Below are 14,864 nucleotides of genomic sequence, written 5' to 3'. Positions count from 1 at the left end.
TCATTATCTATTAGAGTGTGTCCCTGACCTTGATGCAGTCACGTATTGCATTTCTTTTATTATTATTCACTATTTTAAAGAAACATGAAAGTGCCGAAGGGTTTGGACATTGTGCCAAAATAATATGGATGTCGATGTATGACTCTTGCTTACCAGATAAACACTAGCAAGTGAACTACTGTCTGAGGTGTAGTTATATTTATTCGATTAGCAATAGAACAATTTGACATCAAGTTACATCACTGCTCAATGTTCTGTAAGATCAGATTCATAAAGGGATGAAGAGATTCAATGAAGAGATTTTAGTGCAATAAGACATATTTAAGGTAAGACATTTGATTTAAGTATATGACATTTTTGAAACATGATAAAACATTAAAGAAAAAAGACACGTTTAAAAATTAAAGTAATTAAAAGATTTACCAGATTACGTCATCAGTTACTACCCAGCAATGAAGCAATATAGCCAGATTTCAGTTACAGACCTCTGGTGGTCAGAAATAAAAGTAAATGTTTAACTCTATACAATATCTTATAGAAGCTCTAAATCCAATATGAACATACATCCAATACAGAAAAGTTTATTATATTGCAAAAAGTTATATTAAATCATTGCCTAGGTTTCTGCATGAAAGCTAAAATGTGCTTCATTCTTCACTTAATTATGAAGATCAGTGCAAAGGTGCATTAATAAATCATCAAACAAGACAATAAAACACTAAAGAGATAAGCTTCATCTAGTTAAACATATTTAGGATAACTGTTGCAAAAGTTTGCTAACTGTGTGTCGCATAATTCTTTTTTGTAATTCCATGCTAATGTATTATCTGCATGCTGTGCTTATCTCCAACCACCACACTCCAAACCTCAACCCATACTGGCCTTAAGATCAGTTAGTATACTCTCAGCTTCATGTAAACTCAATTTACGGTCTAGGGGTCTCAGAAGATAAGGCTTACACATTTCACACACATTCACTCTTTTAAACAGCCTGTCCTGGTCTACACTCAGCACCCACCCTGGCTCCATGTGGAAAGCTACACACACATGATCCCACACATAGTATTCTCTGTGATGAGGGCTCACACTAACACTTCTATCGAAGATGTTCACCTCAAGCTTATTCTCGTAGGCTTCAGAGGGGGATTGACAGCGCCACCACATGGCCCCACCATAGTATCCACAAACACCATCACCATGTTGTGGAAGTCGAGGACAATGGTCATAAATATCTATGTAACGAGGATGCACTACAACCGTATATTGAATCTCTTTTTGGTAAAGCGCCGTCTCATAAGCACGCAGAACTGGACTTTGGCCACCACAGAATTGCTCGCCATAGTGCCAAAGAAGCTCTTTAAGTGAAAAGGTGAAGCAAAAGTTTCCATAGGAAGATTGTTTCTGGAAGGCCTTTGAGCTGGTGAAGTGCTCAAGGATGGGCGACTGGTTGCAAATTTGGGCAGCAGTTCGATGAGGGAACAAGGATGTAAGGAAACGCTCTTCAGCCGAGGATCTGTCGTCAGATGTGACTGATAAAGCCCACCAGAGGAAATGATGTTGATCACTAGCCACCAGCTCAGATGGCTGTCTGAAGCCTGAATTGTGAAAAATACCCCTAAGACCTTGTTCTCCAGTGACATGAGACACGTTCTGGACATGGAACTCCACAGATTCAGGATAAGCAGGAATGCTGTTTTTATACAGGTACCCGTTCTGTATATTAGGCTTTTCTTTTAGGTCTGACAGACTCAAATGCTCTCCTTCAAAATGTGTCCCAAAACATTCTCGTGCATTTTGACGCATCATCTTATTTCTGAAACCAAAGAAAAGACGAGGATTAGCTTATCATCTGTTATAAAAGGTCACACAGTATTAAAAAACCATCCCGAAAATATACTTTAGTTAAATAAATAAATAAAGTTCAAATAACGTAGGCTATATGGAGGAGAACACGGTGTAATTTCTTGCAATTCCTGTCTTGCTCTTATTTCGCCTCTAGGTGGAAGCAAAGTTGCTACTTTGCTCAGTTCACTTCTAACACTTAAAATTCTGATGATTCTTTATTACAATTATCTTAAACGTCACATACAGATATCAAAGATAAAAAATAAAAATAAAAATCTCAGTTTAAATAGACACGATGCTTCTTGAAATATTGCATCTTTAAAAATAAATAGGCTAGTCATTATTATGTTAAGAGTTCTTTTCAAATCGGGTTTTGAAAAGAGATTCATCCATTAGGTGTCATTCGGCCCAATAGCTAGGCCATATTTAAAGGAACATTAAAACGAAATAGACCTATGTTTAGGCTTTTCTGTATAGAACATTATAGTTCAAATTTTTCTAAAATGATTAAGATTTTCATACTTTCATTCACACACAGTAGAAGCCATAATCAGTCATGGTTAACATCAAATGCTTTCAGAAAGTAGATAAATATCACTCTTTGAGTGTTTCTTTTTGAGAGATTTGAGTCTTTTTTTAATTCTTTTTTTTTTCTTTTGAGTCATTTCACCTCTTTAGAATTACATTGGGATTAGTTTCGGTTTAACAGCCTCTAACCGACTTTGCCTTGTGTCGCGCTAAATCGAGACCAAATGCGCTACAGCTTACTCACGAACAATAAATCTCTTGCATGTTAAACATAAAGTATCAACTTCATTTTTTTAAATTGCCATACCTTAGTTATTGCTCGTCAAGTTCTGTTATTCTGTCGTTCTGCTGAAAGGGATATGCATGCAGCTTCCGCCCAGTTCCCGCCTTCTGGTTTAAAGTGGACCTAACCGCGAACCTTCGAAATTAGAAATGGCGCGTAGCCTATAGTTTGTGTAGTAGATCACTGGTCAACAGCTGGGGGCTTGGAAAGTAGTGATAATAATTAAATTTTAGCTCCTGGTATTACACACTTAATGGAACCAGACTGGGAAAAGCTAATTCGGTTTTGAACTGTAGATAATTAGACCTGCAACTTTAAGATATTTTATACATTGTATTGTCCTTTACAGTCTTGTTTAGTAAACATCAGATTAAATATAGCATAAGGTCCTGACTACGGTTTTATTTTATTGAAGCCTGTAGGGTAATACCGCAGATGAGGACATTTTCAGTAGGCCTATGTGAACTTATTTTATAGGTTAGTTTCCTGCATCAAAAAGTACACCCCAACATAACTTTAATACACTGGAAAACTTTAGCATCTCAACACACAGTTGACATTTAAGTTATTTGAAGTAATGTTAATAAAAAAAAAATTGTAAACTGGAAATCTAATTTAAACAATCTATCAAATCTGTATTTAGCAGTTTAGTTCTGTGCTGGTGGAAATTAGAAAAAGTTTGTAAATAAGAACGAAGAAAAAAGAATGTAAATATGAACTATGTGAGACACTTAAAGTGTTAAAGTGATACTTGTGTATTGAATGTGACAATCTTTTCATTTAAAGTCAAAGATTAGTGCAAAGTTTAATTTCTCAAATCTTCAAACAAGAGGAAATCTATGGAAGTACATCCTCCTATAACTGCAAAGTGTTTAGCAGTAACAGAAAATGTTTGATTAAGATTGTGACCAACAATTAAAGTTCCCAGCAGTTATAAGATATCAGTCCTTTAAAAAGATGCCACTAAAGATATTTGTTAGTTAAAAACCTTTTAATTTCACAGCAAAGTGCAATGCTATACCTGATAGGAGCCATTAATGCAACAGAAATACAATGTACACAACAGAGTTCACAAACATTTCTTACAATTGTGCACTTTAAGAATTTCAATCAAACTAACATGAGTGACTTTACTATTTACTACTGCAGTGAGTTTAGCTTCAAGCGCCAGCTTAGACCATACTGGCTAATACATGCTCAGCCTCGTTTAAACTCAGTGGAGTCTCCGGAGCTCTCAGAAGACAGGGTTGAGACACTTCACATGCATTCACACTTTTTAACAGCTTTTTCCGGTCCACATGCAACACCCACCCTGGCTCCATGTGGAAAGCTACACACACATGATCCCACACATAGTATTCTTCTCTGTGGGTGCTCACATGAGCTCTACGATTCAACTTGTTTACCTCAAGCTTCAGCTTGTAGGTTTCAGAGGGGGCTTGACAGCACCACCACAGGGCACCATCATGGTATCCACACACACCGTCCTCCTGACCAGGAAGTCGAGGATAATGGTCATAAAGATGTATGTCTTGAGGGTGCACAAGGATCTTATAGAGAATCTCTCGCCGGTAGAGCACAGTCTCAAAAACACGCAGAACTGGACTTTGGCCACCACAGAATTGCTTGCCATAGTGCCAGAGAAGCTGCCTAAATGAAAAGGTGAAGCGAAAGTTTCCATAGGAAGATTCTTTCTGGAAGGCCTTTGAGCTGGTGAAGTGCTCAAGGATGGGCGGCTGGTTGTAAATTTGGGCAGCACTGCGATGAGGGAACAAAGATGTAAGGAAACACTCTTCAGCTGATGATCTGTCATCAGATGTGACTGATAAATCCCACCAGAGGAAATGATGTTGATCACTAGCCACCAGCTCAGATGGCTGTCTGAAGCCTGAATTGAGAAAAATACCCCTAAGACCTTGTTCTCCAGTGACATGAGACACTTTCTGGACATGGAACTCCACAGATTCAGGATAAGCAGGAATGTTGTTCTTATACAGATACCCGTTCTGTATATTAGGCTTTTCTTTTTTTAGGTCTGACAGACTTAAATGTTGTCCCTCAAAGTATGTCTCTGTAACACCACGGTTATTTCTGCGCTTCATTTTCTTTCTGAAACAGGGGAACAGATAGTGTAGGGTTAGCATCATCTGTTTAACAAGGTCACTCAGTGTTTTTCTCTTGCTAACTAGTGATAGGACTAGTTTGGCTTTCCAGCTAAAACAAAATATGTAATCCATTGTCAAAAACTTTGATTTAGTCCGGTCTGTTTTCCTCGTTTAACAGATCTGCTTTTAAAAGTAATTTATTTAGCCTACTACATTCAAAACGATGAAATAATACAATTGTCATCAATGAGGGGTGCAATGGTTTTCTACTGCACTATTTCCCTGATTTATAAGGAAACGAAAGTTTTAAAATGAACGTCTGCGCGCCAACAACTCTATAGTTTCCTCATGACAAAGACAAATCGAGTTTATTCAAGTCATTTAAAAAAGGAAACGCAATTATTAACAGTTGCACAACTGCCCGCATCTCTCATTGTCAACAATAAGTGAATACTTTTTCAAATAATACCCTAAATACACTTTTTATGACTAGCGAACATTTTAAGTTTCGATTTGATCGCATATTGCGCAAGATTAAAAATAACGGCCAAATTGTGATTCTGAGAAAATGCTAATTTTCCCGTTTAAACAATAGGTTTAAACCCGTGCATGAATTTAAAATTACATTAAACATATATTAAATATTTTTACGCAAAAACAACGATATTACCTGCTACCAGAGGACGCTGTTTTCAGACAGCACTTCTCTACTTATGCTACGAGAGAAACGCCGAAAGCATGGGGGTTTTTTTTAAGGCGAGAATCTCCTCCTCAGAAACAAACACACACGCACAGACACACACACGCGCACTCGGTTTCGCTATCTTTGTGGGGACTCTACTGTAGCCTACAAACTGTATAGGCTATCTTCTATCCCCTTACACTAACCCTGCCCATAAACCTAAACCTACCCACCAAAGAAAAATGTCTGCATTTTTACATTTTCAAAAAACATCACTTATGAATTATAAGCTGTTTTCCTAATGGGCACCCACAAGAATATCAGGGCAACATACAGTGGTGGTCAGAATTAATGGCACCCCTGGTAAATATGATCAAAAATGGCTGTAGAAAATAAATCTGCATTGTTTATCCTTTTGATCTTTCATTAAAAAAATTCGCAAAAATCGAACCTTTCATTGAAGTAAAAGAATTGAAAGTGGGGGGTAAATCACATTATAAAATAAATGCTTTTCTCCAAAACATGCTGGCCATAATTATTGGCTCCCTGTTATTAAATACTTTTTGCAACCTCCTTTTGCCAAGATAACTGATCTGAGTTTTCTTCTATAATGCCTGAGGAGTTTGGAGAATAACTGACAAGAGATCAGAGACCATTCCTCCATACAGAATCTCTCCAGATCCTTCAGATTCACAAGTTCATGTTAGTGCTTCTTCTGTTCAGTTCACCCCGGGTTCAGGTCAGGGAACTGGGACGGTCATGGCAGAAGCTTCATTTTGCGCTCAGTTACCCATTTTTGTGTTGATTTTGATGTATGTTTTGGACCGTTGTCCTGATGGAAGATCCAACCACGGCCCATTATAAGATTTCTAGCAGAGGCAGACAGGTTTTGATTTTTTATCTGTTGGTATTTGCTAGAATCCATAATACCATGTAGGCTATCTGAACAAGATGTCCAGGACCTCCAGCATAAAAATAGGCCCACAACATATAAGATCCAGCAGTATATTTAACCGTAGGCATGGGGTACTTCCCTTTTGAAGATCCAGTCGTGTCTGACAACTGAATATGCTGGAGGAGGATTTTTGGAGGAGCGAGGAGGATTTTTCCTGAAACCCTCCCAAACAACATGTGGTTGTGTAAGGGTTGTTTGATCTTTTTTGGGGGGGCTTTCTGACCCCCAAGACTCAAGTAATCTCTGCAATTCTCCATCTGTGATCCTTGGAGAGTCTTTGGCCACTCAAACTTTCCTCCTCACCGTGCATTAAGACAATATAGACACACGTCCTCTTCCAGGCAGATTCGTAACATCTTTAGTTGATTGGAACTTCTTAATTATTGCCCTGATGGTCAAAATGGGGATTTTCAATTCTTTAGCTATTTTCTTACAGCACCTTTCTATTTTGTGATGCTCAACAATCTTTTGATCAGAACTATATTCTTTGGTTTTACTCATTGTGATGGATGATTAAAGAAATTTGGCCTTTGTGTATTCGTCATATTTAAACTCCTGTGAAACAAGAAGTCATAGCTAGACAATTTCATGTTCCTAGTCACCCTGGTGTGCTAAATAAAGGTAAATATTAATGGGAATATACTTCAGAGATATTTTACTCTGAAAAAATTCTAGGGACTTCCGACGTGTTTTGGAGAAAAACATTTATTTCATAATGTGATTTCCTCCCCACTTTCAATTCTTTTACTTCAATGAAAGGTGAGATTTTTGTGTTTTTTTTTAATGAAAGATCAAAAGGATAAACAATGCAGATTTATTTTTTTACAGCCATTTTTTTTAATCATATTTACCAGGGGTGCCATTAATTCTGACCACCACTGTATATTTTAACATAAAGGTGAGATTACCTTTATTAGAGCTGAATAAGAGAGAACTTACATGTGATCAAGTATAAGCAGAAAACTAACAATAAAAGCAGTTGATAAAGGGATTAATATAAAAATGAATAGGCATTTAAAGTAGCAAAATCAGTTTTGTAACTGTAATCAGTTACAAAGATACAGGATATCTTGCATCTGCATATACATCAAGTGATACCAAACAATGGCAGAACTCCAAGTGCATGAGAGTAAAGATGTTCAAACTACAATGACGAAGATTAAGTTGAAAATGAATGTCGCTTACAGAATCAGCGCATACAAGGAAAGGTCAAAAGGTATAGAGACTCAAACCAAGATATCTGGTAAGAACATAAACACCATGTAGCAGGGGTGGGCAACTTCGGTCCTGGAGGGCCACTGTCCTACAGAGTTTAGCTTCAACCCTAATCAAACACACCTGAACAAGCTAATCAAGGTCCTCAGGATTACTAGAAAATTACAGGCAGGTGATTTTTTCAGGGTTGGAGCTAAACTCTGTAGGACAGTGGCCCTCCAGGACCGAAGTTGCCCACCCCTGCCATGTAGCCTAGGCTCTGTGTGCATTATTTTAATTAAAGGCCCCACAAAAAAAGAAAAAAATATTTTACAGATTAAAGTGAGGAAACAAATGATCTTACAGTCTTAAAGGCAACACTCGACTGTGTGTCTTGTTCTTGTTCTAGCTCTATATAGGCTATGCGAGTCGTTAATAATTCTAATGCAATGATATCCGGAAGTACCATGCACACTCATGTCTGCACATCACATGTGGGGAATTCCAACAGTTGATTCATTTTTTTATTTATTTTTTTCAGCTGTAAAGGAAAATCAAAGTAAATTTCTCTGGTGAAAAGAAAGTGAAAGACTAAAAGATATTCAGTAAAATTATTTCTGGAGTACAAAGAACACAGACTCATCTTCATAAGCATGTGAAAATGAACTAAGAGTGATACTGTATTTGCATAATGCAGTCTAAAAGAATAGAAGCTAATCAGCATAACAAATGTAATTAAAAGAAGAATAAAAGTACGTAAATCAAAAAGTAGGCCTAAATCATACATGTACATATATAGAAAATGTTCAAGGTTAGCCAAACCTTCATAGTCATATCAAAGTGCAGTGTGTTCTGGTTTCTTTATGCAGTGGAAACATCTCAGTGTCAACTGTATGAATGTGTTTTTGTAAGCTGTGTGATCTAAACTGAGAGGAATTCACAGGGAGCAAAGCAAAACTGATAAAGAACCATCATTTCTGCCTCCCCCACCCTATCAAAAAGCAACCATTATAATGTTCAAAAAAAGAGGCCACAATCCATTTCCTTAGCATCAGTGCTTTATTAAAAAAGCATGGACAGATACATAGTGACATGTTCTCAAAATAGTAAAACAGCAGTTAAAATACATATTTCCTCCACATACCTTTCATACTTATTGGTGATTACAAAAACCTTCTGCTCAAATTGGACTTTTAATACTTAGGAGCTGACTGCAGGTAATGGATCATTTGTCATATTTACTTACATATTTACATAAGGCCTGATGGGGTCAAATTCACACTTCACAAACTCTTCTGGGTTAAGTTTTGGCTCAGCGCCCTCACAGAGTCTGAGACTCTTGATCAGAATTGCCTCGCTGAAGCTGAAGATTTGTCCATGCGGGACATGGAATGCCACTCCGACGTTATCCCACATGTAATATGGTCTGTTTTTTATAGGTATCCGAATAGCTTGATAGTTACGAGACAGATAGAAACGATGTGTTTTACTCATTGCCTGTGGACGCCATATAATGTTGTCTTTATGGAACTCACACACTGCATCTTGGGTATTCTGAAGCAGGGGATACTCAGAGAACAGGTCTTGTGCATGAGGTGCATGGATCACAATAGAATACATCACTTCCTGCTTATAGACCACAGTCTCAAAAATGCGAATGTTGGGCTTCTGGCCTGCACAGAACTGTTGTTTGTAGCTTTTTAACAACTCATTGATTGGCATGCTGAAACGGAAGTTCCCCATGCGAGAGGATGACAGGAAGGCTGGGGAAGAGGTAAACTTGTGCAGGAAAGGTTTCACATCATCGTAAATTTCTTGCCTATACAAGTATTGCTCCTCAGCGACAGTAATATCATGTCTTGAAATGTCTGGGCTCCACCATACCAGATCGCGTGTTGGTGAGTCGCTTCTTGACGGCTTTTTAAACCCTTCAGAAACCCGGATGCCATGGTATCCTTGGAGGTTAGTGTTATGCCGAAGGTATGACACTTTAATCTCCACCTTCTCAGGTTGTGGTCGAATCGACTTATAGAGGTAATCATTCTCTTCGAGCAAATCATTCCGTTTAAGCTCTTCAAGCTTCAGGTGCTTCCCCTTAAAGCATATTTCATCACATCCTCTCTCATTTTTGCGAATCATTCTTTCAGGTTGAGAAAAGCTGTTAATGAGATGAAAATCACTTCTGAAATTGGACTGTGATGGCTTGTTGCACTGTATGAATAGAAATGTTACATATTTTATTGTGTTAGCATTCTCCAATTTATAGATATTTTCAACAAATATATGAAAAAAAGACAACTCTTTTATATCAACCAAATTAAAAAAGTGATCAAAACAGAACAAAACTCAGATCAGAAGATAGTGCTATTGTCCTATTTTGACAAATATGTTTGCCTTGTGTCTCAAAGCCAAGTTACAATTAACACAATTTGACAATGTAACAAAGTAACATTCAGTGATAATATTTCAATAAATTGATCTCATCCAAAACTTAACTTTAGCTTTACATTAAAATAAAGAGTAGCGTTGCTTTTATCAAGAGTAAAACGGTTGGTATTATACGGTTTGTGTGGAAATCGAAACTGTGGGCATGCCTAAGACTATAGAGACATGTCCAAAGAAAGAAAGAAAAAAAAAGAAAAAAATTCACTGAAACATTTGAGAACATTTTAGCTGCTATCGACCACTTCCATCTGCTCTTGTACATTTTAGAACAGCTTATTTCCAGTCCATTTTTATTACAAAAGTTAAAAAATAAAAATATAATAAACTTTTTTTTTAATGAATACATTTTTTTTTTTATAATGAACTTTTCTAGTAATAATTTTGAAATCCTGTAATACTTGTAGCCTACATCACATAATCATGTACAGCTTTGAATGACAAAATCAACAGTGTACTATTTTTGTGTTTTGACATAGGCCTATCACACAGATTTTGAATATTTATGCCAATTGCTAGACATACCATTCTTAAATTAAGTGAACATTTCTCTTGTGTAGTAAAATATGTAAAAAAATAAACAATAATAATAATAATAATAATAATAAAAATTTGTAAATAGTTTTTTTTTTTAAATTACAAATAGCTCTTCACTCACCAACTTGCTGTTATCCTGTCACGGTGTATGGCACATTTACAGAGTAAGTGCAGAGAGAGAGAGAGAGAGAGAGAGAGAGAGAGAGAGGGGGGAAGAGAACTAGCAGATGTAACTTCAAAATAAAAGTCATATGAACGATAAATATGAATGATTAATTAGTCGATTGTCATACTTAGCAAACATATTTTATTCAAGGCAAATAATGTTCTGGTAATGAAGAGTAATTGCCTAAATCACTTCTATTCGTATATTAATTTTCATTGTTTAGTGGGCACTTTTCTCACTTCTTCTTAGACCTACCCTATACCGTCATAGCCTATGCTACATATGATGTTAGAGTATAAATCAAAGCCTGGCAGGGATTTCATTACACAAATGTTTCCTCTGACACAATACTCAAGCAGTAGTGTTTTTAAAAGTGCCTTTCAAGATATTTTATAGGTATAGCTTAGCTTATACTTTAATAGTGGTAGATGCAGCCTTTTTGTTGATAGTTTATGGTTTAGAAATCTGTTTAATGAATGTGAAGGAAATATTAATTGATTACAGATTAATAGAATTAAATACAGTTAATATAGGCTTTGCTTTGATTTGAGTTCAAATGTGCCCAAGCTTTACCCCTCATCATTGAATGTATAAAATATTGAAACTACAACCTAGTTTTTAACATTTTAGCTCACTGTCGGCCTGCATGCACTATTCGGTTTATAGTCATATATTAGAGTATGCGAAATTATTTATATTTATATATTATATTAAAAATACTAGTTGAAAAATAAAGTTATTTATTGGCATCTATGGTTCCGTGAAGAACCTTCAATGTCAAAATGTTCTGTATAGTTGAAAAAGGGTTAATTTGATTATTAAAATGTTCGACATCACTGTGAAACCCCACTTTAGAAACAGAGTGTGTATACACTTAAATTCAAAACTTTGGGGTCAGTAGGAGTTTTTAAATGTTTAAACTCTATTATGCTAACCCAGGCTACATTTATTCAATCAGCAAAAACATTACCATTGTGAAATACTATAATTTAAAATAACTGTTTTCTATTTTAATATATTTTGAAATGAAATGTATTCCTCAAATGGCATAGCTGAATTTTCAGCATCATAACAAGTCTTAAAGGCAGGGTAGGAAGGTTTTTTCGAAAAAACTTTTCCCCAAATTTGTTTATATACCAATACATAATTAAAATGTAAGTACTGAAAAGGAGAGTGTCTGTAGTCCTCTCAGGGCTGCAATAAACACAGCTACTTATTTCCATTCACTCCCACCCCCTCCCTTCTGGGCTCCTTCCAAAGCCATGCCCCCAAAACACACGAACGCGCGATGCCGACCGCTCAGCTGGAGGACGCTGTAACAAAATTCAAATTCCAACCTTTGGAATCGAGTCTCGACTCTCAATTCCCAACGCCTCGGAATCGATTCCCAGCCCTCTCGCAGAGGTGGGCATAAATACATGGAAATGTATTTAAAATACAAATACAAAATACTGTGTGAAAAAATGTATTTAAATACTTATACAAAATACTGTGTGAAAAAATTTATTTAAATACAAATACAGTATTTTGTATTTTGAAAATACACAAAATACATGTGAAATTGGCCATCCAGTGCAGGTATCCACGACTTTCCCGAACTCTGACCTTTCCCGTGATCGCTATGGCAACGTAGAACAAGCCGGTAACGAACTTCCGGTTTACGTTATCCTGAAGATACCGCTAACAGAGAGCCTCAACAAGCCCAAACAATTTGCTTGGATAATGAGGAGTAGAGCTTAGATCGGGCCCAAAAAATCAAGCCCGACCCTACCTGAGCCCGTTGTGTCCGAGCCCGGCCCGACACATGAGCCGAGCCCAATTTAGACCCAATCATTTTTAATACGTGGGCCGTTATAACCAGGGGCGGCGCCAGATAATTTTTTAACGTGTGCTGAGGGGGTGCTATATATATTATATATAAATACTTTTAATAAATGAGCAAAAATTGGCCACTTAATATTTAATATTCAATTATTTTAATGATCACAATTAAAGTATTAATTTTATTAAATTGAACAAGCACAACATTCGGCATTCAATCAAATATTATTAAAGATTTATTATTAATAATGTTATTTCAACACAATATCTCGTTATTTCGACATCAAATGTGTTCCGAGTGTGCGTGCAATAAGCAAGATGTGCATTTGTAAATCCAGTGACACGCATACATTGATTTTTATTAATAAACTAGTGTTTTCTGTCAGTGTCTGCTGCAAAGATGAAGATGATCATGGTGTTCACTTTTCATAATCAACATAGATGGAAAAAATTACATTATAATATTTGAACAAATATGAAACTAAATGCTCTTATTTAATGGCTACAACAAATATAGTAGGCCTACATACTCTCTATTTGTACAAATTGCTGCACATTCAAGTTAATTCTCGAATTAATTTTCACATTATTGAAAACAATAAACATACCACTTAAAAATATATACAGTTGTACTGCAGTTTTTTCTAAGTAGAGTTACAAGAAACACTCTTTCTGCGTAGAGGGTCCGTTTATGTTGGAAACAACTCCCATTCATAAAATCCTTCAGTTTTCGCGTGTTGTTTGTGCACCTGACAACGGTACACGTTGAGCCAAGGAGCCATTGCTTATCTGTCAGCATTACTACTTGTCAGTAATCAGTTTCACCCGTTTGTACCGCGACGCAAGTATCCCTTGTGTGCAAGCTTCATTGAGCGTTACGCTAAACCGGAACTGAGATACCGGCAACAGGAAGTATCGAGTGTCATGGCGACGCCCATTAAGACTCGCAGGAAAGTTGTGGATAGGTCACAGTGAATGGAGAAACTACATAGGCCCACTGACTTTTCATTCCAAACCTCATCTCTGCCCTCTCTTTCTTTCTTTCTTTCTTTCTTTCTGGCAACTACAAATAAACGTATGCAAAATAGCAGCCATTTATATAGGCTACTTATTTCTCGTTACAATGTAGTCTATTACTTGTGGTAAACACTATTAAAAAATTCATACTGTATGTAAAACTGTGGGAACCTTTTCTGCTATCTAGTGTTATGGGAAATTTTGATTTTCATTGATTTGCAGTATTGATTTTCATTGACTTTCAGTAAAACATTGAAATGACCTTCTATACGTGGTCTACGTGGTAAAACTGACGTGTATGTGTTTCTCTTAATGCTGGGTAACAGGTGGGACGTCAGGAGGCGGCAGAATGAGAAGGGACCTCTGACTTCTAGGGTCAGAGGTCGCCCAATTTAGAACTTGTGAGTTTGTAAGAACAAAACTTAGCAGTATCAGAAAACTAGCAGGGAAGCCTCTCCTTGTTTAGATAAGGGCCTATAAGCAGAAGACCTTGAAAGCAGTATAAAGACTCCTCTGCCCTCCCTCTCGTCGTCGCACTTGTTCCACAGACTGTACTTGTGACTTCTGTGTGGCAACTGGGCCTTCTTGCAAGAATAAAATACTTTTTAATGATCATTTGATTTCAGAGTGTCTCTTACGCAGTGATGATTGTTTAATGAGAATTTTTGCCACAACACTAGCAAAGAATATGGATGGGCGATATGATCAAAATCTCAATTTTACTTCACAGTAACAATATCATGGTTTCACAATTCTCAATATCAGTTTTGATTCCACTGCATAAACTGAATTTCAAACTCTTTTGAGTATTTTTTTACAGTAGTCCAATGCTTTTTAAGTAATTTTATGTTTATTTTATGTAAAGTTTATTTGTTTCTATAAGTTTATTAAAATTAGAAAGTGTATCTAAAATTTAAAATTAGAATTAATTTAGAATCATTTGACACTATTTACCCCTTTTTTATTTATTTAAATATTTATGTACAATAAAACTAAAAGCTGAAGATTTTTGTGGTGTATCATTCATCAGTGCTTCTTTTTCCACTCCAACGTTCCAATAATTCCTGCCCACTAAAAGCTGCACGGATAAATTTGCTTACCCCACAAATAGGCCTATCTATGTAAACGATTTAGAAAAAGTTCCATCAATTCACACTTTATATCATCACTATGATATGTAGTGTCATATCATCCAGCCCTAACATGCAGTAATGCTTTAAACACATTTGACAAGCTAGTTGATAAAAATCAACAACCGGTCAAGACTGATTGGCTTACGCTATTTTCCC

At 36.4% G+C, this 14,864-nt stretch overlaps 2 protein-coding genes across 2 annotated transcripts; both read right to left on the bottom strand.

Annotated features, from left to right (window-relative positions):
- Positions 1-183: 183 nt before the first annotated feature.
- LOC311276198 (uncharacterized protein) lies at positions 184-2,790 on the bottom strand. The gene is made up of 2 exons (XM_084385744.1): positions 2,681-2,790; positions 184-1,813 (listed from the first exon to the last, which is right to left on the bottom strand). The coding sequence occupies exon 2, from the start codon at positions 1,804-1,806 to the stop codon at positions 868-870; it is 939 nt and encodes a 312-aa protein (XP_084241870.1). The 5' UTR covers positions 1,807-1,813; positions 2,681-2,790; the 3' UTR covers positions 184-867.
- On the bottom strand, positions 2,681-5,581 carry LOC311276199 (uncharacterized protein). The gene is made up of 2 exons (XM_084385745.1): positions 5,432-5,581; positions 2,681-4,765 (listed from the first exon to the last, which is right to left on the bottom strand). Exon 2 carries the CDS (start codon positions 4,756-4,758, stop codon positions 3,829-3,831), a length of 930 nt encoding a protein of 309 aa, XP_084241871.1. The 5' UTR covers positions 4,759-4,765; positions 5,432-5,581; the 3' UTR covers positions 2,681-3,828.
- Between the last annotated feature and the right edge of the window lie 9,283 nt (positions 5,582-14,864).

The sequence above is a fragment of the Rutilus rutilus genome, assembly GCF_951802725.1.
Source record: "Rutilus rutilus genome assembly, chromosome: 17".
NCBI lineage: Eukaryota > Metazoa > Chordata > Actinopteri > Cypriniformes > Leuciscidae > Rutilus > Rutilus rutilus.
The sequence above is the reverse complement of the archived record's forward strand: the minus strand, read 5'-3'. Positions and strand labels throughout refer to the sequence as shown.

What these genes read in the sequence shown, in the direction of transcription:
- LOC311276198 (XM_084385744.1), bottom strand. Translation starts at nt 1,806, where the DNA reads ATGATGCGTCAAAATGCACGAGAATGTTTTGGGACACATTTTGAAGGA.
- LOC311276199 (XM_084385745.1), bottom strand. Translation starts at nt 4,758, where the DNA reads ATGAAGCGCAGAAATAACCGTGGTGTTACAGAGACATACTTTGAGGGA.